General features: G+C 46.6%; 1 protein-coding gene across 1 annotated transcript; it reads right to left on the bottom strand.

The window, feature by feature from the left end:
* Nucleotides 1–6,958: 6,958 nt before the first annotated feature.
* Nucleotides 6,959–21,976, bottom strand: LOC118574526 (nuclear RNA export factor 2-like). The gene is made up of 21 exons (XM_036175470.1): nucleotides 21,934–21,976; nucleotides 15,531–15,684; nucleotides 15,149–15,299; nucleotides 14,769–14,852; nucleotides 14,566–14,670; nucleotides 14,371–14,451; nucleotides 14,166–14,235; nucleotides 13,933–14,021; nucleotides 13,723–13,830; nucleotides 13,450–13,559; nucleotides 12,010–12,046; nucleotides 11,544–11,612; nucleotides 11,401–11,456; nucleotides 11,146–11,253; nucleotides 10,951–11,009; nucleotides 10,709–10,824; nucleotides 10,580–10,622; nucleotides 9,920–9,992; nucleotides 9,224–9,406; nucleotides 7,133–7,193; nucleotides 6,959–7,003 (listed from the first exon to the last, which is right to left on the bottom strand). Exons 1-21 carry the CDS (start codon nucleotides 21,974–21,976, stop codon nucleotides 6,959–6,961), a joined length of 1,845 nt encoding a protein of 614 aa, XP_036031363.1.
* Between the last annotated feature and the right edge of the window lie 1,943 nt (nucleotides 21,977–23,919).

Below are 23,919 nucleotides of genomic sequence, written 5' to 3'. Positions count from 1 at the left end.
GCGGCAGTTGGTGGTGTCTCTCCAGCCTTCTACTTCCCAGCCTTCTCCTCTTCCTTGTCCCGCCTCTACTTCCTGCCTGGACACTGGCCAATCAGAACTTTATTTACACAGAGCGATATCCACAGCAAACCAACCAACCAAACAAACAAACAAAAAACCCTAGAAAAATCTAGCTTACAAGTTAGTTTGGTAAAGGTTCTTTATATATCCTTTGTGTTGGTTAACTCACCCTTTACCCCTCATTTTCCTCCTTCTCTGTCTCCATCTCCCTCTCGAGCTTTTAGCTCCCTGTATGCTCCTTCTGTTCTATCATATCATACATTATTTACTTTTTCACTTATTATATTTACTTTGTTTTATCTGGTGTACCAGTTTGTTTTCTATTGTTGTGATAAAACATCATGACCAAAACCAACTTGAGGAGGAAAAGGTTATTTGACTTACAAGTTCTAATCACAGTCCATCACTGAGGGAAGTCACGGCAGGAACTCAAGGCAGGAAACTGGATGCCTACCAGTTTGCTCTTTATGGCTTGCTCAGCTTTCTTATACAACTCAGGACCACATGTCCAGAAGTGGACTGATTCCTCCCACATTAATCATTAATGAACAAAATGTCCCACAGGCTTGCCTACTGGCCAATCTGATGGAGGCATTTTCTCAATCGAGCTTTCCTCTTTCCAGATGACACTAGATATGTCAAGTTGACAAAACCTAACCAGCACAATTGACCCTTTGTTAACTTATCATACAAATACAGCACTATTAACCATAACTCCCCTCTTTTTTATGCCCAAGATATTATGTTAATATCACAATTTATAGCAGTGTAATTTTAAAAGTCCCATAGTCTTTAAAAAACTCAAACACAGCTAGGCTGCAGTGGTGTTTGCCTTTAATTCCAGCACTTGGGAGGCAGAGGCAGATGGTTCTCTGCGAGTTCAAGACCAGCCTGGTTTACAGAGAGAGTCCCAGGGCAGCCAAGACTACACAGAAAAATTCTGTTAGGGTTTCTATTGCTGTGATGAAACACCATGACCTAAAAGCAAGTTGGAAAGAAAAGAGGTTAATTTGGCTTATAGTTCAGCATTGTTCATTACTAAAGGAAGTCAGGACCGGAATTCACACAGGGCAGGATCCTGGAGGCAGGAGCTGATGCAGAGGCCATGGAGGAATGCTGCTTACTAGGAGCAGCCCGGTGATGGCACTACCCACCATGGGATGCGCCATCCCCCACTGATCATTAACTGAGAAAATGCTTTATAGCTGGATTTCATGGATGCATTTCCTCAACTGAGGCTCCTTCCTTTCTGATGACTCTAGCTTGTGTCAAGTTCACACACAAAACCAGCCAGTACAACCTGTCTTGAAAAACCAAAAACAAAAAAAATTCAAACACATTGAAAGTTCATTCTCTTTCAAATAGTTAACCACGTGTTTTTAAAAGTCTGGTCTCTCCACTGTAAAACCTTATAAAAACAAAAAATAAGTTGCATACATATTCTAAAAGAGAAGGATATAAGTGCAGTTACAATAGTGTAAACAATTCAGTATCCAGTGTCTAGAATTTGCTCACAATCTTTGGGTCCCAAAAGTCCTAGAAAGCTCCATTTCTCTCATCCACAGCACATATAGTATATCTCATGGGTTCAGGCTGGCTCCACTCCAGAGCTGCTCCTGTCCTTGGTGGACATCCCACAGTCCTAGCATCTCCAATGTCCCAGGGTCTCCCTTGCAACTGAGGCTATATTTTCACTTATAATAGCCTCTCCTGGCCTCTCTTCAGTGACTCAAATCTTGCCACATGGATTGGGGTATCCATTGCAACTGAGGCTGCACTATTGTAGGATTTTAGCAGAGTCACTTTATCTGGGGCAGACATTAGAATGAATAGTTGTTTTCTAGAAGTACTTTGCCCTTGAAGAATCACTGTGGAAAACAGTAAAAGATCTTTGTGGAAAACAGTGATTGTTTTCCATGATTTATAGAATTGTTTTACTGAAGGGGTGTTACAGTCTTTGCATGATTTTGGTCACAAGATGCCTCTGGCACACCTGAGGCTCTTTGATTATCATGTATTGCAAACAATACACAGTAAAGGATTAAAGTCGAGCTTGAGGATTTAGCTCAGTGTTAGATTGCTTGACTAGCAAGCACAAGGCTCTGGGTTCCATCCTCAGCTCTGGAAAAAAAAAAGACAAAATAACAAAAAGGACTAAAGTCATGAAGGCACGTGATGCTTTCCTTTAGAGAGGCATATAGATTGGATTAGAGACCTCGGTATGAGGAAATACTGTACAACCCCCAAAATCAATAAATCCGCCTTTGTACTGTTGTTCAGGGTTCAGTCCATTGGAGAGGCTGGACCTTCTTGCTGCCACATAGGCCTTAAGATTTCATGCTGGAGTGCCTTCTGTCTTCCACTGGCCCATGCTACACAGAACACCCCAACAGAGCACCTTCACCAATGGCCTCTATTGACCTCTTAAACTGCCAAACTCTTCACGACCCCTTCAATCTTGTAACTTTATGTCACCAAAACTAATACATTACCAAGTTTGACTTCCAGCTTGAGATGCAGCTTTGGCCCCCACTGGCCCACAGTTTCTATGGGCTGACACTGAGAAAATACTCTCAGAATAGTTCCCCCAATAATACTGCTCTCTTCTTATTCACAGCTGATTTTTCATCTCCAGATAACCAGTATCTATTGTCCCAGTAAAGAAAAATATTCACTTCAGTGATACTTGTCTCTTGTTAATAACAGCTGAGTCTTTGTCCCAAGCTAACTAGAAACTACAGAATGTTAATGAGGAAAAAAAATAGAGATACATTTTGCAATTGCAAATTGCTGACTTTGCTTCTATAAATGTACTTGCCTTAGACACTGACCCTTCCCCTCCCTGAAAATAAGTAAAAAGTTTCAGAGTACAGACGCCTGCCTTGGGACAAGGTCTGTAAATCTCTGTTTAAAAATTCCCCAAATGGGACCCAAGATAAGGACCATCTGGTGAGCCCAGCAAACTAGGTCAAATGTCAACTAATCACAAGCCTGTAACTGTGCGAACTCCCCTCCAGAGTAACCGCTCCCCCTAGGTCTCCCCTGAGCCAACCAGTTTAGGACGAGTGTTACAAAATTTCCCGCATAGCAAAATGATTGCTGAAATATATGATGATTTTTAAATTGGGCCAAACCTGGGGAACCTGGTATCTTATGCTAATTTTGTAGTTTCTGCCTTTAAAAATGCTTGTAACTGCTGCTCGGGGCTCTCTGACCTGGGCAGAGAGTCCACTCGTGCCAGTGCTGAATAAATTCCTCTTGCTTGTTGCATCTGCTGGTTTGGAATCTTGGTTTCTGGGGTGCCCTCCCACAGACGAAAGTATCCCAGGGGTCTGGGGTCTTTCAGTTAATACAAAGTATCACGGGATTAAAGTCTTTGAGAGACTATCAAGTTTCACTCTGAAATGTCACAAGCCAGGACTCCATTGACTGAAGTGCTCTCAAGAGTCTTATCTTTCAAGCTTCCAAACATCCCCATTAATCTCTCTGAGCACTAATGGATCTTCCAGCCCAAGTTCTAAACACTTCCAAAATCCTGCCCAAAAGTCCATGGGCAGGTTTGTCCCAGCAATAGCACAGTCTCTGGCACAAATTTATGTGTTTGTTTGTTTTCTGTGTCAGTATAACATCATGACCAAAGAAACTTGAGGAGGAAAGGGTTATTTGTCTTACAAATTCCAAATCACAGTCCATCAAGGGAAATTCAGGACAGGAACTCAAAGTAGGAACCTAGAGGTAGGAGCCTGGAGACAGGAACTGAAGCAGGGTTACAGATGAATGCTCCTTAGTGGTTTGTTCTCCATTGCTTGTTCAGTTTGCTCTCATATAATCCAAGGCTACTTTCCTAGCAGTGGCACTGCCCCCAGTGGGGTTGTCCCTTTTATTTCAATCTTTAATCAAGAAAATGTCCCATAAGCTTACCTACGGTCTAATCTGATGGTAGTTCCTCTTCCAACTTTACTCTAGCTGTGTCAATTCGATAAAAACACAGCCAGCATACTTGGTTGCATCTTCCCTTGGTCCCATATTTACCTATTATCATCATTATACTACTATCCACTCAAATCCTTCTACTCCCAGTATTTGCCCTCTGTATTTTTATTTCACCTATATTCTGTTGTCTGTGTCATTAACTGCACCACCTTTGCCAAGGGCCAATTTCTATTTTGTTAGTTTCCACATGTAATCTCTGTATACACAAATAATTTCAAGATAAGTCCCATAAATGAGAAAGAATATGAGTTCTTAGTATAGTTTTTCCAGTTACATCCATTTACGTACAAATTTCAGTTCACTTACCTTTAGAGCGTAGAAATTTTCAATATCTATTCATCAGTTAATATACTCCCAGGTTTATTCATTTTCCTAGCTATTGCAAATAGAGTAGCAATGAACATGAATGTGTAAGTACCTCTATAGTAAGATATAAAGGTCTTTGAGTGCATGCCCAAGAATGGGCACACCTAGTCATATGGTAGATGTATTCCCAGGTTTTTGAAAGACCTCCAAACTGATTTCCATAGTGGCTTCATTAGTACACACTCCCAGAAACAGCGTGAGGTGGTTTAAATAAAAAAGGCCCCCCATAGTCCCATATATTTGAATGCTTAGTTATCAGAGAGAAGCACTATTTGAGAAGGATTAAAAGGTGTGACTTTGTTTGAGGAAATGTGGCACTGGGGGTGAACTTTGAGATTTTGAAATCCCACATGAGGCTCAGTGTTGTTCTCTGCCCATTGACCAATATGTGGCTCTCAGCTACTGCTCCATTGTCTGCCTGCATGTCACTATGCTTGCTCTTTGCCATGGTGATAATGAATGAAACTTGTAAGCAAGCCCTCAATTAAATGCTTTCCTTTATAAGATTTGCCTTGCTCATGGTGTTTCTCATCACAACAGAACAGTGACAAGACAGAAGTGGTACCAGGGACTAAGGTATTGCTGTGGTCTGCCTGACCATAATGTTTGTTGGAGGAATATGTGTGATGGTATTGTGTTCCCAAAAATATTGTGTACTCTAATAAACTTATCTGGGTTCAGAGAACAGAATATAAAACATAGGGGTTAGGCAGTGGTAGCACACGCCTTTAATCCTATCACTTGGGAGGCAGAGATCCATTTGGATCTCTGTGAGTTTAAAGCTACACTGGAAACAGCCAGGCATGGTGACTCACGCCTTTAATCCCAGGAAGTGATGGCAGAAAGCAGAAAGGTATATAAGGTGTGAGGACCAGGAAATAGAGCCTGGTTAAGCTTTTAGGCTTTGAGCAGCACAGTTCAGCTGAGATCCTTTTGGATGAGGACTCAGAAGCTTCTAGTCTGAGGAAGCAGGATCAGCTGAGGAATTGGCAAGGTGAGGTGGCTGTGGCTTGTTCTGCCTCTCTGATCTTCCAGCATTCACTCCAATACCTGGCTCCTGGTTTGTTTTTATTAATAAGACTCTTTAAGATTCATGCTAAAAATATGAAAGACTTTGGGACTCTGGATTAGAAAGATAGTTGGACACTTTTTGTGACATTTTGGCAAAGAATGTGGCTGTCTTTTGACCTTGTCTTAAAACTCTGCCTGTGGGTTTTCTTGTGATGTCCCTGATCCCCCTGGCTGGCACAATCCTTCCTCCCTCTCTTCAGCAGGATTCCCAAGCTTGGCTATGGGTCTCCACACCTGTTTCCATCAGTTACTAGATGAAGGCTCTCTGTTGACAATTGGGGTAATCACCAATCCATAGGTATAGTAGAATTTCATTAGGCATTATTACATTGACCTTTTATCTCCAGTCATGTTCGATTTTATCCTAGGTTTCTGGAACATTCAGCCTGTGAGTCCTGGTGCTCCAGGCAGTGTGAGGGGCAAGGAGGGGTGGGCTTGCCCTAGAGGCATGGGTCTCAGGCTGGACCAGTCATTGGTTGGCCACTCTCACAATCTCTATGTCACCCTAACCCCAGCACATCCCATAGGCAGGACAGACTGTAGGTCATAAGTTATGTGCTGGGTTGAAGTCCCAATCCCTCCACTGATAGTCTTGACTGGTCACAGGACATGGCCAGTTCTGACTACACAGTATCCACTATCGCTAGGAGTCTTAGCTGGGGTCATCCTTGTAGATTCCTGAGGGTTTCCCTTGCATCAGCTTTCTCTCTGACCCTGAAATGACTTCCCCCTTTTTCTAGTCATCTCTATCAATACTTGCCCCTTTTGCACAGCAACTTCCAGAATGGGAGGAGGCAGGAAGACAGATGGAAGCATGGGGAGAACTGTGAGAAATGGCCCACTTATCACATGTACAAATCATGAAACAGATCATGGCCCAGACTGTGAAAGCATTCCAAATGGCCAGAAAGGAGAAGTAAAATGTGTGACTTCTCACCACTTTCCTTCTTTCACAGGCCCACCGGCTAGGAGGCACCCCTGGGAAGTCATGATTGTACAAGGGCACACAGATGCTTCTGCAGGCCTCCAGGTAGAGTTATGTAGCCGAGTCCATGGTCCCCAAAGGCTAATCACTGGAAGTAGCATGTGCCTTTTGCCATGAGGATTTATTCAGAAAGTGCCCATGGAAGCAAGTCTTGTGGTTCTTGTGGACATCCAGAAATGAATGTGGTGAAAGTGAGGGAATGGGGGCTCTTCAGTCCTGGTCCCTCTGGCTCATGGCTGCCACAGGCAAAGAAGAATCCAGGAGACAATGTGCAAAGTAACTCTTTATTATGAAAGGGAACAGGCATCATTGGGGGAAATACACAGAGCAATTGACCCCCAGGTTGGCTGTGTTACCTGGCCTACATGTTAACTTTGGCCATGTGGCCAGCCAGGCTTACAGCTGGAGTCATGGGCAAGGCTTCAGAAACAAAGAAAGAAAGGAGAGTATATACAAGAAGAAGGTGACATCCAGGGGCTTCTTTTAAGTCATCTGTCTGAAGAATTCCCTTGGGATCTTGCTCTCGGTCTGGAGCAACAGAGATGGGATGTCAGAAGAGCTCAGTGCCCTGAGTTCTGTTCCCTGGTCACCCAGACTCCACCTTGCTGAAGGCTCCAGAGATACCCATCTGCTACCCAGTTGATCCCCAGACCTCACCTGCAGCATAGTGAAGACCTCAGCAGCTCTGGCGTAGTCCCACTTGTTGTCCTCAAGGCACCTGTGGTGGGAGAAGGACAGGCAACCTCTGTTACCACCAGAGGACACATGCACTGGCCACAAATGTCATCACTTAACCTATGGTACTCATTTGCTGAGACATGTGTGCCAGATGTAGCACCCTACTAATAGTGGTGAAAGACCTGGTAGAATCCACAATGTCTGTCACCATTCATGCTCAGAAGAATTCAAAGCAGAAACACAAGGATATGCCTAAGAATAGTGAAGCTTCATATCAACACCCCACACCCCACCTAATGGAGAAGCTCAAGAAAAATAAGTGGAAATTCAAAAGCAAATTCTCCCTCATAATATTAAGATGTATTGCACATCTTGGGGTGTTTACCATTTCAAGTGCACATCTCTCACTCATTTTCTAGTATATTCACAAGACCTTACAACAAACCCAACTAATTCCCAAACAGCTCTGTTGTTGCAAAAGAACAATCCTTAATTACTGGAACTCAGTCACTACTTTCCCATGTGTTCCAGAACCTGGCAAGTTCTATTGTGCTTTCAATCTCTACCAATTTCCCCTACCTACATAGTTTTAATAAATGCCCTTTAAAGATAAAATGCAGGGCTTTAGGTGATTGGCTTCATTTACTTAGCCCAGTATTTCCAAGTTTCAACCATGTCAGAACATACATCAGGGCCATATTCACTTTCATGACTGAACTGTAATATGTACCATATTTCTTTATCCATCCATCTTCAAGGAGACAGTGGGGTTGTTTTGCCCACTCTAAATAATACTGCTCTAAGCATACAAGTTTTGGATGAAGTATGTTTTTGCTGCTTGTAGTCTGTACTCGGGCCATGTGGCAACTCCATGTGTAACATTTTGATTATGTAGTATGACAGATCCTACACTCCCCTGGTACCTACCTCCCTCTCTCTGTCTCTCTGTTTGTCTCTCTCTCCTCCCCAGTGTGATTTAGGAATCTCCTAAGCATCTCTCCGTCCAATAAGGTGACACTCAAGATGACCTATGACAGCTTGATTTACATGGCTCGAATGACTATTAGTGATGAGAAAAAGTTGTATGTGCTTGCTGGCTATTTGCACATCTTCTTTGGAGAAACAAATATCTATTCAAATCCTTCCCCAAATCTCAGTTGTGTTGTTCACCTTTTTTACTGTTGTGTAGTGAGGGTTCTTCCTGTATTCTTACCAGCTATGTGATATACATGGTTTTCTATCATTCTGTCAGGCCTTTGCACTTTCCTGGCAGTAACTGGTGATGCATTGATTTGGGATGGAGTCCAATTTGCCAGCTTTTCCTTGATTGCCTGGGCTTTTGGTGTCACAGACAATACTTGGCAACCTAATTCAGTGCCATGGAGATTTATACCTATGCTTTGTTCCTTGGGAACTATAGTTGGAGTAACACTTAATTTTGGATCCCCTCTCTACACATGGCCAGTGTTGTGCACAGGGTGTGCAGGTTTATGCTGGGGGTCAAAATTCACTGTTTTTGGAAGTGAACATTCAGTTCTCTCAGTGCTGTGTGGAAGTCATAGGACCATGTGGGGTGTGGTCCTGACTCTTGAATAGCAATTGATTTTATCCACCAACCCTTCTGCCATGCCCTCTTTTTTTTTTTTTTTTTTTTACGTTTGTGTTAAAGTGTTTTATTCTTTTAGATGCTGTTCTAAATGGGCTTACTTTTCTAAGGTCACCCTTTGGGTATTTATTACAAGTACACAGAAATACAATTGATTTCTGAATATCAATCTTAAATCTTGCTGCCATGCTGAACAGTTCTAGGGGGTTAATATAATGGATTTCCCAAGTGGAGTGGGATGCCATTTGAGAAATGGACTCTTTAAAAATTCTTTACATACCCTCTTACAAAATGATGGTACTTTTTCAGTGTGCTCCTATCTTATTTTTTGTTTCAGGGACATTAATAAAATATAGACATAGTTCATTTGTTCATATGTTGTCTAAGATTCTACTATTCACTCTTACGTGTTTCCAACCCCAGCTCTTAGCCCCATCCTGTCCACACTTATAGCAGGCACTCACTTCTGAGACCACTCGAGTTTCATCCCCGACTGGGTGGAGAAAGCCTGCACCATTCTTTGCTGCTCTTGAGAGAGGATGAACTTGAAGCTGGAGCCTGATGTAGACGAGGGTATGGCAAAGGAATCCTGGATCTCATCAGGGCTTGGATGCCTCACAAAAAGTTGGTCATTCACAATGCACAGGCTGGAGGAAAATCAGTCCCTGAGACAACTGGACAGGTGGACAAAATCCTTCCACTGCCCCAGACAGGATCCTCTTTAACCATTGAGACCCAGCAACTGGAATCCTCCTATGTGCCTGTGTGATCTGCCTAGTCAAATCCCTGGCTGCTGCCAGGAAACCACTCCCACCTCCTCTGAAAGATTGTCTACCAGCTTCATTGGATTTGGAGATTTAATCCCCATGCAGTGAGTCTACACAATAGAAAAAGAACCTGGTTCCCCTCATTTCCATTTTCAGCGGGAGACAGAGTCTCCTGAGAGATCAGTTACTTGGGTCAAGGTGACGGTGACTCTTAGGGCCAGAAAGAGAACTGGTATTCCAACCCTGGTCTTAACTGCTAGGCTTCACTGATCCTTTGATCTACCTCTTGGCCTTCCAGTATTGTGAGACTACCCCCAGAGAATGATACCACAGCACTTTCTCCCTTCTGGCCCCAACCTGGGCTGAGAGTTCCACCTACAACACTGCACTTACTTTGAACCACTCCTGTCAAGGATAGCAATGAAGGTGCGCATGAAGGCACGGATGCATCCCTGAGGGCTGCCTTCTGCTTCTAGGACAAGAAACAACAAAACATCCTTAGAGTTATACGTGTTTTGCACCCTCAAAGGCCATTCCCCAGTCAGGACCTTATGCTGAAAGTGGCCAGGACCAGTCACCTATTGGCTTGGAGTCAGGGCTCTGTGCTGGGAATGGGGGAGGGGTGGGCAACAAGGGGAAATGATCCACTCCCCTTGATGGGCCCCCTACCACATGCTGGATGAAGTGAAACATCCCTTCCAATATTCACTTGGTCTGTTTCATATTAAGGGGGAGGGGGGCTTAATTGACTCTAGCTGCAAATGTAGAAATGCAGAGTTTAAGCAACTGGACCAAAAAAAAAAAAAAAAGATCTGGAATGAGAGCCACAAACCCCACAGCTCCCATGACCTCCCTCACCCAGGCGCTGTCGGACAGACAGGCACAGGCTTCTGTCAGACCTGATGGTCTGTGGGCAGGGTGTTATGGGCAGAAGAGCATAAGGAGGATAGGAAGGAAAGGCACCCAATTAGGAGAGCTGGGGGAGTTCTCAGGGTGCATATCCAGGGCAGGAAGTAGGAAAGGGCCTGGAGAGGGGATTCTACAGACACTCACCTTCCTTGAATACCCCTTTGACAGAAAAACAGAGCATAGTTTCCTGAAAAGGAAGAAGGCACAGGTTCAGGGTACTGCTAAATTTTCTAACCATGTAGGGACCTGTACCAAGGCAGAAGCTGTGCTCACCGTCTGGAAACATATGTCCACCTGGAAATTGCTGGAGGCATGCAGGGTTTTGGGTAACGCCCTGATAAAGTCCACAATGTCTTCTTTTGTGTACTTCAGCAACTGCCTTTTAACGTCTATAGAGGATTAAAGAAGTAAAATCAGAGATTTGCCTATTGCACCCTGGTCCATGGCCTCTATGATTACCTCCTTCACACACTCAGTTCCTGTACTCTGCCAGGTCTTCCTCATCACACACTTACGGAACTCCTTGGGATTTTTCATGTCCACTTCATCCTTGAAGTACCCACACATGCCACTCCTAGGAGAAAAGAGGAACAAGAGGTGGGAGTCCAGACAGTGCAGATGCTTCCTGGGGGTCAGTCGTGTATACCTGGGGGTGGGAGTGAGAGACAGAGTCGCCCTTCTCCAGAACAGAGAATAAGCTGTGTACTCACAGATCTGGATCACTGGGGTCAAAGGGAATAGTCAGTGAGAAGCAGGCCTGGTCATGGTAAACGCTGAGGAGACCCTGGCGTTCTCCATAGTCGTAGATCAAGTAATACCTATGGGGTGTGGAGGTGGGTGGAACAGGCTATTTTTTTTTGGCCTGGGCACCAAACGTGACCTGAGGCCTCTGAGCAGACCTGTGCAAAGTGGCTCAGCCTAGCCAACTCCTTCCCTTCCATCTTCAAGGTCCCATGTGCACTTACTCCCGCAGGAATTGCTGTACTTGAGTCTTTACGGCCTCAGAACCCTTAAGGCTTTCCTAAAACACAAAGCCATTTCAGATGCTGTGTCTACTAAAAGCATCACTTGGCAACACCATAAATCGCTCTTGGTCCTTCTTCCTCACCTTGCAGGGCTTCATTAATAGCGGCTCTTCAATGTTCCTTACACTTGAAAGTGGTAACTTCCTGCCATCCTGAGAAGACAAGGAGGAGGGTGGGAATGCACAGCAGGGAGGTAGCACTGGCTGTCCATGGGGACAAAGATACCCAAAGGGGAAACTTGACTCAGAGGCCAGGTGTAAAGTGGTCAAGAAATCCTTGGGCTATGAGATCACGAGTACTGTATTACGGGGTACTGCAAATCTCTACCGTATGTGCTTTGAAGGAGTGATTCTGTGTGATGGGGGGTGCGTTGTTTCTGTGTATAATTATGGGGCAGTATTCAGATTATGATTTTTGGAATCCATGCTGTTGAAAATGGATGACTGTCCCAGGCAAACCCCTTATCTAGGCAAGATACAAAGGGGCTGGGACTAAAAGTGGAGGTCAGTTGTGGGAGGAAGAGGAGCAATGGTGAAGGCAGGAACATACCAGGCAAGACAACTCCGGGAAATAGTTCAGGACGGCGCTGTTCAAAAAGAAAGGGCCACAGGAGTGATTGACAGTTCGGGTCTGGGCAGGATTTCTCCCCTGCCTCCATCCCTCCTTGAATCTCTCTATAGTTCTCTTCCAGCCCCTTCCCTGGCACACAACCCCTAGGTAGCTCCCACCCACACTGCACTGGCCCCTTTCCTTCTCCAGGGCCACAGGAGCCACATTGGGAGCCCAGTTTTCAGGGACTCCTGTTTCTCCCTGCCTCCCTTTCCTGTCTCAGAAAGGTCCATAGAAGGCCTTTAAAGGAGCAGGACTGGACCTCAGGGCCCTGCCACTTCGCAAGGCCTCTAGGACTCTCTGGGATGCTGAGAGATCAAGGTAGGGAGTTGGGATGCAGAAAGGAGGTGGGGGGCGGTAGCTGGTGACAGAAAGGGAGTTGGGAGAGCAAGGAAGATATCAGAGAGCCATGGGAGAGGAAAGGCAAAGAAGACAGAGGAAACAAAGCAAAGGGAATGAGAGATGCTCTGTCTAGCCTGTGTAACAGAGGGGTTAGGGGCTCCCCTGCTGCTTCCATTTCCTCCATTTGTGCCAGGCTAGCCCAAGGATCCAAAGCGGAAATGAAAGCATGCACCCCTCATGGAGGCCCATACTATTTCCTCAGTGACCTGGGGGCTATGGGCCTCCTCGAAGGCAGAAACCATTTTCCAAAGGCTGAAGAAGTGATGGGTGAGTTCCCACCTCAGCATGGGATGGAGGGGCTATGATCTTCTCTAAGGAGTCAATTTGCCTGTCTCAGGCTACTCAAGGCTTATGTGCTAGGTAGGATGATGAGCAAGGCAGGTTGTTGGTCCATGGGTATAGGCAGGGAAGGAAGGAGGGTGGAGGCATCATGAGACCAGATCTTCTGTCTCCTCAACCTCTGCTACACTCTGCCTTCTCTTCCTGCTACAGGAGCCTTTGGTTCCCCAGTCACGGCCCACTCCTGGATCCCTGATCCAGAGAGGCCAGGTTTCCCCCCCAAGGAAGACAGAGATCCCAGCAGTAGATCAGAGGAAGCGATGTCCACATCAGCATCACCTAGGACCTCAGCCTGGGCAGGACAACCTCTAGGGCAGCCTGGGACAGAAGAGGGGAGCGTTCAGGAACAAGATCCAGAGGCTCCTCTCAGGACCAGGGAGGAGGCCTGATGCTGTCGAGATGAGGAAAGGCAGGGCCTGTTTGGAGGAGGCTGAAAACTCACACAAGGGAAACAGGGCCCACAATAGAGGAGGGGGGCATGCAGGAGACATGGAGCAAAGGAGGCCTGTGAGCACAGCCGAGTACAGAGAGGGGAGAGAGGGCGGGCCCTGTGGTCCTCCTGGAGGACCAGGCCTGCCTCCTCCCACCAGGAGGCAATGGTATCCATGAAAGGGAAGGGTGTCAGCAGGCAGGAAGTACCTTACATAGGCAGAATGGTCTGGGAAGGTGCTGCACAAGGGGTTCCCTTCTAACCACAGCTCTTTCAGCTTCAGCCCTTTCATCTTCTCCAACTCCCACACTGTTCTTAGCTGAGAAAAATGGGAGAGGACTGTTAAAGGTGTCCCAGGCAGAGCAGCCTTGTGCAGTTCAGGACCCATGTCTTCCTGCTCCCACTCATGGGTCACTTTATCTGTCTAATGTTAGCACAGTCTGCAGTACCGTCCATCCTCAACCCCAACCTCATCTGCTCACCTCATTTTCGGAGAGGTCCAGGATCTTGACTTGGGGTGCCTTCTCTACCACATCATACAGGCTATCTAACCGGAACAGTTTGTTGTTGCTCAAGTTCAAGGACAACAGCTTTGAGGAGTAAGAGTTAGAGTGATCTTTACTGTCAGGAACCTTGGACACACATCTGCCCTAAACCCTATCCTTTCTGGCCCATCACCCAAACATCAATACCTCAGTGAAATCCTCTTGGATGATCTGAAGGGTGGCAGCCATGCAGCTTCTTCGGTTCAGAATCATGTCTATGTTGTGATCCAACAAGGCTTCAGGAGGAGTAGAGAGTGGAATCAGAAGGTGGAGAGGGATCCTTCTGAACCAGTCCCAGCACAGACCCCTCCACAAGCTACCACATGGATATCTTCTTCCTAGGCAGACCCGTGACCTACAGTTATTGCCACTAGTCATACCTGGGTCAAAGCGGAGCTTCTGAAGGTCCAGAGCATGCTGGGAAACATTATATCGCTTTCTCAGGACCCGCTGCAGAAACAGATGGAGAGGGTGCTCTATGGGTCCGTGGTATTGTGGGTCATGGTGCTGGGAACTTCAGGGACTGAGGGAAAGGAGGGCTGGGTTTGGGGATTGAACACACACACTGCCTTGCAACTGCTTTACCTTCAGCTGCTCCATCTGTTCTCCTGTGAACCTATTTTGCACAGAGTAGGGCACATCTGAGGGATTGACAAAAATAGGTATCTACAGGAAGGAGACACAGAGTGAGTACTGGGAACTCACTCTAATCCCAAAGATGACACTCCCAGCCCTGGGCCTGTGCCAGGGCTATGTACAGAGAATGCCTCCAGTACACACCTTCTGACCGTCTTCATCACACATCTTGTAGCTGACATCCTTCAAGGCATGGGCAACGCTAGCATCCTGGACAAAGAACTGGATCCGGTGCTTGTCACAGTGGAACTTGGGAGAGGGGAAATAAGTGAAAGAGTTAAGAGGCCATTGCTGAGTCCTGCTCAAGCCCCCAAGCCATCCTAGCCGGCTTCACCCTCCTCGCTTACATCCACTGCGGTGAAGGGCACGCTGCAGAGGTGGTGGACTGATTTCATTAGCTGTGTCTTGTCAGACTTTCTGCTACACAGAATCTAAATTTACAAACAAGGGAACAAGACAGAAGAGAGACACCATGGAACCTCAGAGGAAAGCAGACATCCTTCAGATGTTCTTTCCTGGCCTCCTAGCCAGCCAGCTTCAGAGAACTTCCATGGGACCTGTGACATGGTAACTTGTTTTGTGCCAAACCCAGATCTCCTAGACCCACGCCCTGTCCACACAGTCATCGCTTTTCTCCCTCCATGTAACTGATTTGTCTTGCTCTCTGTGATTACCCTTCTGTTGGGTTGCAGAATAGTCTGAATGCAGAGATCACCAAGACACTCACTGTGACCTTGAACCAGCTCCCCAGTGTTCCATCTTCTGTGCGCCGCCCCAATTCTCTCTTCTGAGGTTTGCCATCTTTCCACACTGTGATGTGGCTTTTGTCCTCCATGTGCTGGTCCTCTCTACTCTTACGTCGCATAGCATAAGGCGTGCTATGAAAGGATTAGGGAGTACTGACAAATGCTAAGCCGTTCTTGCATGCACCCCCATTCCCCTCACTGGAAGCAAGGGTACAATCAGGATTGCTCAGCCTCCATCCCACATCTATGGAGCACCGGACCTCCAGCTTCTTGGGGAGAGACGACCCCAGGGGAAGACAGGGTGGAAGAGTTACATGGTTCCGGGGGACTGCTACCCACTAAACAGGCAGCCTGCTCACTTACTACTTTACTGAGTGGTCCCAGAGAACATTTCTCATCTCCACACTTCCACCATCAGCCCAGGATTTTGAAGGCCGGGACATGTACCCAGTGTGCTCATAACGACCTTTCCTTTTGCCAGTATAACCCAGGGAAGAAACCCGGTCTCTCTTTCTTCCTAGAACATGGCTTTCACCATCATTGTGTTCTGAAATGAGAAAGGATGAAAGTTAGAAAATACTTCAGTGGTCCACTTACCACATGCTGCACCATGGGGGTGGCACCATGGAAGGGCCAGAAAAGCACCAGTTTCCCCCCAAAGGACTAATCACAAACACCCAGTAGGCAAATTCCTGTCACACTCACAGTAGACAGCTTGTAAGAAGAAGAGACCCTTTGGACCCTTTTAAACACAGTAGAGCAGGATTTGTGATGAACAGGAGTGCACTTGGCCCATGGTATAGACCAGACACAAATCACATACCAGGAAGCTGAACTAACCTGGCCCCATTCAGGGATTCTCTAATTTAACAGCACACAAAAGCTTGGGAGCCTCGCCCTCTCACCCTCTCACCGCAATAACCCAGTCACTCACTGAACTGACTCTGCCATAGTTAACACTCCCTTACTGGTGATGTACAAGCTTCATATCAGTGGAGACTGAGGCAGGAGCCTGTTACACTGCCACCAGATTATATCTGCTTGCCATCCCAGAGCCTCAGCCTTCAGTACTTTGAAGCAAGCTAAGACACTAACTTTCCTAAACCCACACTTGCCTTAAAGGTTCCGAAACTCGATCCGGAATGCTAAGAGTCAGGCACAATTTCCAGTTGTACTGTGATCTTGCTGTTAGGGATTCTTAGTCTGAGTCCATTACAGTCACAGAAATGACAGTTTGTGATTGCACATCTTTTCAGTGCTGAGGCCTGCTCCACTAGCTAGAAGGTTCTCTATCTTCACAAAGGCTTCAAGGCAACTGAGAATTAAGCCAATGTGTGCCTGTTCTTCACTAGAGCATTCTATTTATGCCATTAAGATCCCATTCCTGAGCCCATGAACTGTGGACTGGTGGCTGTGGAGCCCCCATGGGACTGGACTATGCCCTCTGGATATGGAAGACGGTTGTTTGGCTCGAACCGTTTGGGGGGCACCCAGGCAGGGGGAACAGGATCTGTCCCTGGTCTATGGGCAGGCTTCTGCAACCTGGTGCCTGTGGTGTGATGCTTTGCACAGCCTTGGCGCAGTGGGAAGGGCCTTGGACCTGCCTAGGCTCAGTGTGCTGGGCTCTGCTGACTCCCCATGGGAGACCTCGATTGGGGGGATGTGGGGATGCAGAGTGGCTTGGTAAGGAAGGCTGGGGGTGGGAGGAGGGAGGGGGGTCTGTGGATAGCATGTGGAGTAAGTAGAAAATTTCTTAATAAAGAAAAACGAAGAAAAAAAAAAAGGATCCCGTTCCTGTATCAAGGTTCTCAGTTCTGGCTCCCTGCTGACTTTCTCTGTTCAGTAACTCTATTGTGTGTTGTGTTGAAGGACTCAACTCTCACCATGGCATTGGCTATTTCTCCTTTGCTATCCATCAGCATTTGTTCCCAGTACTCTGGAGTTCTGTTATGGGCCTCACACACGTTTGGAACGCTTGAAGATTTTGTTTGGGTGGTCCGGAGGTAGGAAGGCCTTACCTTTCCTCCCATGGGCAACAAGAGCTGCTTTGTTGGACAACGCAGCTTGTGTTTGTGAAGTCTTTTTGTTGTGTGCCCTCCCTGTTCATACCCAGGAGTAGTTTCTGCTATCCCATTCCCTCTCCAACCCATACCCTCCCACCAATCTCTTTTCCCATACATCTGATTCACTAGCGGGTAGCAGACTTGGAATACTTTGTTTTATGATATCTTTCAAAATAATGGTAGCCTCCTTTTTAGGCCCCCAAGGTACACTCAACACGGGCATTTTGTATTAACAATCACCCCAAACCCATGTGCCAGCAGAAGGTGATGCTGGTGTCTTTCAGAGCAGCCTTCTCACGTACCCCAAAGTTAAAGGTTCCCTCTGATCCCTAGCTGTAGATTTTGCTCATTAGTTATTCCCCATTGCCTCAGGACACCTGTATGGATAAAAATGAGCTCACTTGGAGTCAACTCCTAACAAATTGATGATGGCCACAGCTCAGATGAACTCCACTGGGGAGCCCAGCATGTTCACCATGCACCCACCATCAGGACCTTCCCATCTCACACTGCAATGCTCTCCCTGTGTCTGGGCTGGCACAGGAAATGAATCTAAAGGTGAATAGATTCTTGGGGGTAGGCGTTCAGTTTACTGGGCCCCAAACACTGGAGGAGAATAGCCTGCTCTCTGTTCCACAGGCTACATCTAACTGCTAAGAAAATTCTCCTGGCTCCACGTTCAAAACACCACCAAAGCCTACCTCCTCTTACCTTTGCCATGGGTGTTACCCTGGCCAGACCTCCCAAACTGTTTTCTGGGCTACCCCAAGGCTATATTTGGTGGACTGAAGGAAGCAGCAGGCAGTGAGAACTCATAAAAATCCAGAAGTTATGGATGCATAGCATCCACAAATGGAGTAAGATGACTCCAAACCACTGTGTGGAACCCAGGACTACGTCAAAAACACTTCTACTGTGGGGCATGGGTACAGTTGAGCTTTTTAATGGCCACAGCTCCTGATACCATCTTCAGCAAGGCTCTCTATTGTGAATCACAGAATACTGAGAGTACTGAGTAACAGCTGCAGAGGAATTCTATGGAGAGGGACACTGAGGACAAAAACACGTTAGTGCCCATCCACATCCTGAATGCTATGGTTACATCACCATCCCTGGCCACCAGAATCAAAGTGATAGACAGCAAGGAAATAATAAGCATTTAGGTGCCAGAGAGACAGTTCAGTGGGTAGGAGCACTTGCTTCTCTTACAGAGAGCCTGGGTTCAGTTCCACTCATATAAGCCTGCTTAGAGCCACCTGTCAAGTCCAGCTCCAGGGATTCTGGCACCCTCTTTTGGCCTCCGATGCCAACTGCAAGCACATGCTATGCACACACAGGCATGCAACAAAATACAAATTAAAAAAATAACACTATTAGACACATCAGCTATGCTATGTGTTAGCTGTTCCTCCAACACAAAAGAAACAGTGAGCTTCTTTCAGGATACCACAACTGTTCCTAAGCTCCTACCTGTGTCATTCTGGAATTGTGTCTATAGTACTGCTTAGCTGCTGAAGACAAGCACCTCTGCCATAGTAGCAGGAGAATACAGAGATAAGAGAACCAACATTTGTGCTGTGGCAACAGCCACTGCTCGGTATGGGGCATACTGAAGACTTCTCACCTCCTCAAAGAAGTCCCATGAGATTTGTACCCTGGGCCCCTTTTGGATCATGAATATTCAGCTCCAGGATGCTGGCTGATTATCCCAGGAGGGCTCATCCTCCAAAATGGTAGATTCAAAGCTTTGCATGCCACTGACTGCTCTACCAACCCCCCTCCCCACCTCACATCAAGCCCTCCTGTAGTGGCTGAACTCTTTCTCCATGGCTGGTGGAAGTTCTCATTTCCTGGACAGACTTACTGCAGCAGAGAAAAGACAGAGTTTTGTGCCACTCACACCTGTTGAGGTGGGAATCCAGTGTCTTGAAACAGGTGAAGGAGAGCTGCCTTGGACGAGTTGGTGGACTTTTTTGAACTGTAAAGTGCATGGATACTTGGATGCATGGATGCATGCAAGGTGCATAAGATCCCCTGTGCACCACAGTTTAGTGCATTAAGGTCAGCACTACATCAAGCAGCCAACTTCCAATGAGTCACCCTTGTCTCTTTTCTAACTTTAAAGTCATCTATTATTTCACTATTAAGCGTCACACATGATGACAGAAGAGTTGCTCTCAGAGCCTGTTGTCAGTTTACAGAAATTCATTTGTTTTTCCAATTTGTAAAGACTAATCTTATCACCGTAGCTCCTTCTTGGATTGCTAACTTATTGCCTTCTTTCCTGGCTTGTTCAGGTCAGCCATTCTTTCCTCCTCCTCTTCTTCAGGTCTTGTGTCCAACCACACCAGTGACTTCCTGCTTGTATGTGCTTCATTCTTTGAGCATGCCTTTTCCGCTCTGCATTACCTACAGTAGCTCTTGAGTTAATGTCATTCTCAGCCAAGAATCAAGATCAAGGGTCATAGGCTTTAAAGGGTGCAGTCTGCAATTGGTCTGAACCCCCCCCCCCCATATACACTGGTCCAGTCAACACATTCAAATAACCAGGATGTATCTCCTCATACAGCCTTACACTTTCAATCGTTTCAGTGACTGCCAGCACAAGAGCCACTTTACTCCAAAACTGGTCTTCCAGTGCCCTCTGGTTGTAGCTACCCATGTTGCCGGGATAATTTTTAGCATCACTGTTTTTCTTTTCTTTTCTTTCTTTCTTTCTTTCTTTCTTTTTTTTTTTTTTTTTGGCTTTTCAAGACAGGGTTTCTCTGTGTAGCTTTGCGCCTTTCCTGGAACTCACTTGGTAGTCCAGGCTGGCCTCGAACTCACAGAGATCTGCCTGGTTCTGCCTCCCGAGTGCTGGGATTAAAGGCGAGCACCACCACTGCCCGGCCACATCACTGTTTTTCTAACACTGACACCCAGGACTTTTTGTCAAGGGAAAAGATCCACTGAGAGACTTTTTTTTTTGTTTCACAGGGTGTTTTTCTAGTAAGGTCTATATTGGAATGCAGTGACTCACAGGGCCAACAAAACAATTACATTCCTAATGCTGGCCCCAAGGTCTATTCCCTCATTTGGCCACTGAATCCTTCCTGAGACAAAACACCAAGGTCCAACAATCAAAATTCATTATTTGAGTAACATGTCCAAGCAGGACTTGTCAACTCACCCTAGCACAGTCTCCCCGCTTTTCTCCTTAAAAACCAAGTCCTGCAAAAACACCTGCTTGCTGGTTGCTTGTTGCTGTTGCTGCTGCTGCCGCCCCCACTACTGCTGCTTGCTGACTGCCTTTGCAGCCCCTGCCTCCTTGCTTTCTCCTCCAGGTTAATAAATCTTTTTTTGTGCTGAGGACCTGGTATTGGGTGTGTCCTGTACTAACTCCAGGGGGCCGTCCTCCCTTATAATGGCATTTCATGCATCCAACACATTCGCTTGTTCACAAAGGTCTCTTGGCTTGTCAGTGAGACAAGATGTCATGGTGACTATTTATGTCAAGGCTTCTGGTGTCAGATGAGTAAGTGTGTGAGATGGGGTGGACATGTCTTCACTCCATAAAAGTACACTCACTTCACTGAAGAGAAGTGTAGGAGCAGCAAGTGATTATAAAAGACAAGGACCAGGCTGGACTCAAATCATGGCAGTGACATCTAGAGCCTCCATGATTTTTGGCAAATCCTTAATCTCTTTGGGCTGGTCAGTCCCGCTGCTGGCCCAGTGTTTCCATTAGCCCCTATCTGCGGCACAAACTCTGTACCACAGACCTTTTCTCTCTGCTAGGGCTTCAGCAGGGCCTTACAGCACCCTTCCCTAAACTGCAGTGAGTGGGGTGGGTGCTATTTATGATGGTGTGCTGTAAGACCCTCTGGGGTTTTCTTTGCCAGCGGAACAATGAATGATCCTGGTCTAGATGGTGCCTACTCCATTAGTTCAGGTCCCTATTTCATTTCAGTAAGAACCCTTCAGGCCCAGACAGCCATGATCATGTGTAGGGTATGCACAGGCTCGAGGACTTACAGGAACAGTGAAAGATGAGCCACTAGGACTTGAGGACTGCTTTGAACTCTGTTCCTCAGACTCAGAACCCTCTGTACAGGGAAGAACACCATCTCTGCATTTTTTTCGAGGCTGACTGGGGGAACTTAACAGGACAAGTCATGGCAATGCTTGCTATTGAAGAGGGGCAGCCTTTCAATAATAAGATAGTATGGAAAAGCCACGAGTTCTTGGGAGTCGGTGAGAGTGGTACCTAGCTTTCCATGGTGAAGTGGTGGGTACTTCATTTGCTCAAGGAGAAGACCCTTTGGGACAGTTTACAAATAATACCATGAATTTTCACCCAACTATTCTAGAATTATGCTTATAAACTGGAATTATCTGTGAAAAAGGAAAAACTGAAAACTATTCAAGTGTGGGAAATCACTGACTGAGGAGAGAAGATAAAATATCAAATGAGTGATTTCATGACAAGAAGAAAAATTCCAGTACTATACACACATCCCATTGTCCTTAGTAAACAGCAGTCTAGGATTAAAGGGGTAGAAGATTAAACTCCTCCCAACTCATAGTATGTTCAGGTAACATTGACACACCAGGGGCTCTTTGTAAGGAAACCATTCCCAGGAAACTTGGGGACACCTGAGAGCTCCATGTTGCAGTGAGCATACTACCTAAGCACCAACACAACCTTGCGGAAGTGTCCTTACCTGTGTATCTGATGGTCCCCTGCTTTCTTTCAGTGGAGCCCATCTTTCCTGTCTCTTGACTTTTGTGGTCTCAGACGAAGCTTAGAAATGGAGAAGTGGGAGGAAAATGGATTACTTCAGCTCTGTGACACACAAAATATGGCAGTATTCTTCAGACAACTGGGAAGCACGTTTTTCACCCCCAGGCATGAAGGCACCATGTTGCCACTTACTCACCTTTACTCCTTCACTACACCCTTCACAATGGACTCAAGGCATACTTAAGATTTCATCTGTATGTCTCTTTACACTACCACTTTCTGTCTGAAAAGACAGAAGTGAGCTTGCAACAAGGAATCCAAGGAGCAATACTTAGTAAAGAAGATGGAAATCTCAGTGTGTTGCTCGCCTAAGGAGAGCTTGAACACAAGAGTGGATGAACCTCTGCCAACTACCCCTTTGAAAACTAAAGAGTTTCAATTTAAGGAACAAAGTATCTACTTTGTCCCCATGTCGACAAGCTCATTGAAATCTCAAACTTTACAGAGTCCCACCTGTCCTTTGCTTCATCCTCCCTTGCCTTCTCCGAACACTTCCTTCTTCTAGATCACTGCTCATCGCAGCTGGGGATGGTGGGTGAGCAAAAAAGCCAGGGCACAGCAGAAACTGGGAGAGAGGCTGCGGGGAACAGCAGACCTCTTCCTCTTCCCGAAATGAACTCTGTGAGAACTGGACAGTAGGAAGCCTCGGGTATCCTGAAGAGTAACAGGGTCAGAAGAGTGGCAGGGGAGGGCCATCTCGCTGGAGAACAGGCAGAAAATCCAGCCAGGCAATGGCCACAGTTGGGGAGACAAGGAAGGGAAGGGTGTTCCTACCCTGATTAAAGAGTCCTGCCCTGCAGAGCTCAGTGCCAGTTCTGAAACCCTCACTGCTGGTGCTCATTCTCAATCTCCTGCTCTAGCTCCATCCCTTTTCCTAGTTGGACCTGACAGCCCACAGGACCTCTTCTGATACCAGGCTCAGAATAAGACTCCACAAACCCTTTGCTCTGGGTCAGGCTTTTAAAAGTTTGCCACCATCGGAACATCCTCCCACCACCTCTATGGAAAACCCTCTCCTTGGACTCCCTGTGCCGTTGTAGCATCTACTTAGTTACCCTTAAAGCCCTCCCAAGTAGATCCCAGGGGCAGCTGCCGGGCCTCCTACCAGATAAGTGCTCTCAGACAGTCAGCCTGCAGTACCTTAATGCTTCCTGGACACGTAGGGCGCCTAAGCCACAGGCTGACTAAGCCTTGTCCTTAGCGATGGCAAGAGCAAGGACAAGGGCTAGGGCAAGAAGTCGAAGGGCTGCCGTGGGTGGAGTCCACAGAACACACAGACAAGGCCTAGCTTAAACTGCTGACGCTGAGAGGAGGGAGCAGAGTCATGTGACCACCCGAACCCAATGAGCAGCCTTGGGGTGGGTGTTGGGCACACTCAGTCTGGTTCTGAGGTCTGAGCATCTGTGTGGGAGGATCTGAGCATGCGCCCACATGCAGCTTACCACATGACCATGTGACCAGCAGCCACTGGGTAGCTGAAGTGTACTGTCTCTTGCCTCATCATGGGTCCACGTACAAATTTGAGCTGCTTCTAATCTGACCTAGGCTACTGACATGGTGCCTACCAGGGAGGGTAGAGGCAACGAACCTGGAATTCCATCCACAGAAGTGAAAATTGAAAAAAAAAAGAACTTAACAAAAATTTAAGGTACTAGCCGGGTGGTGGTGGCGCACGCCTTTAATCCCAGCACTCAGGAGGCAGAGGCAGGCAGATCTCTGTGAGTTCGAGGCCAGCCTTGTCTACCAAGTGAGTTCCAGGAAAGGTGCAAAGCTACACAGAGAAACCCTGTCTCGAAAAACCAAAAAGAAAAAAAATATTAAGGTACTCATGTTCCCAACAGACACCATAGATGTAGGTCAGCCATAGAAGTTTATTTTCTCCCTGATGGCAACATCCCTGTAAGCT

The sequence above is a fragment of the Onychomys torridus genome, chromosome X, assembly GCF_903995425.1.
Source record: "Onychomys torridus chromosome X, mOncTor1.1, whole genome shotgun sequence".
NCBI lineage: Eukaryota > Metazoa > Chordata > Mammalia > Rodentia > Cricetidae > Onychomys > Onychomys torridus.
This window is presented reverse-complemented; position numbering and strand designations above follow the sequence as displayed.

Bases quoted from the DNA above. Each gene is read 5' to 3' on its own strand.
- LOC118574526 (XM_036175470.1), bottom strand. From the start codon at position 21,976: ATGGGCTCCACTGAAAGAAAGCAGGGGACCATCAGATACACAG. The intron at 13,831-13,932 runs GTATTGATGTTT...TACTCCTCAAAG, and splicing joins TCCAAGAGGATTTCACTGAG to CTGTTGTCCTTGAACTTGAG. The intron at 11,254-11,400 runs GTAAGTGCACAT...CACACCCCATAG, and splicing joins GTACAGCAATTCCTGCGGGA to GTATTACTTGATCTACGACT.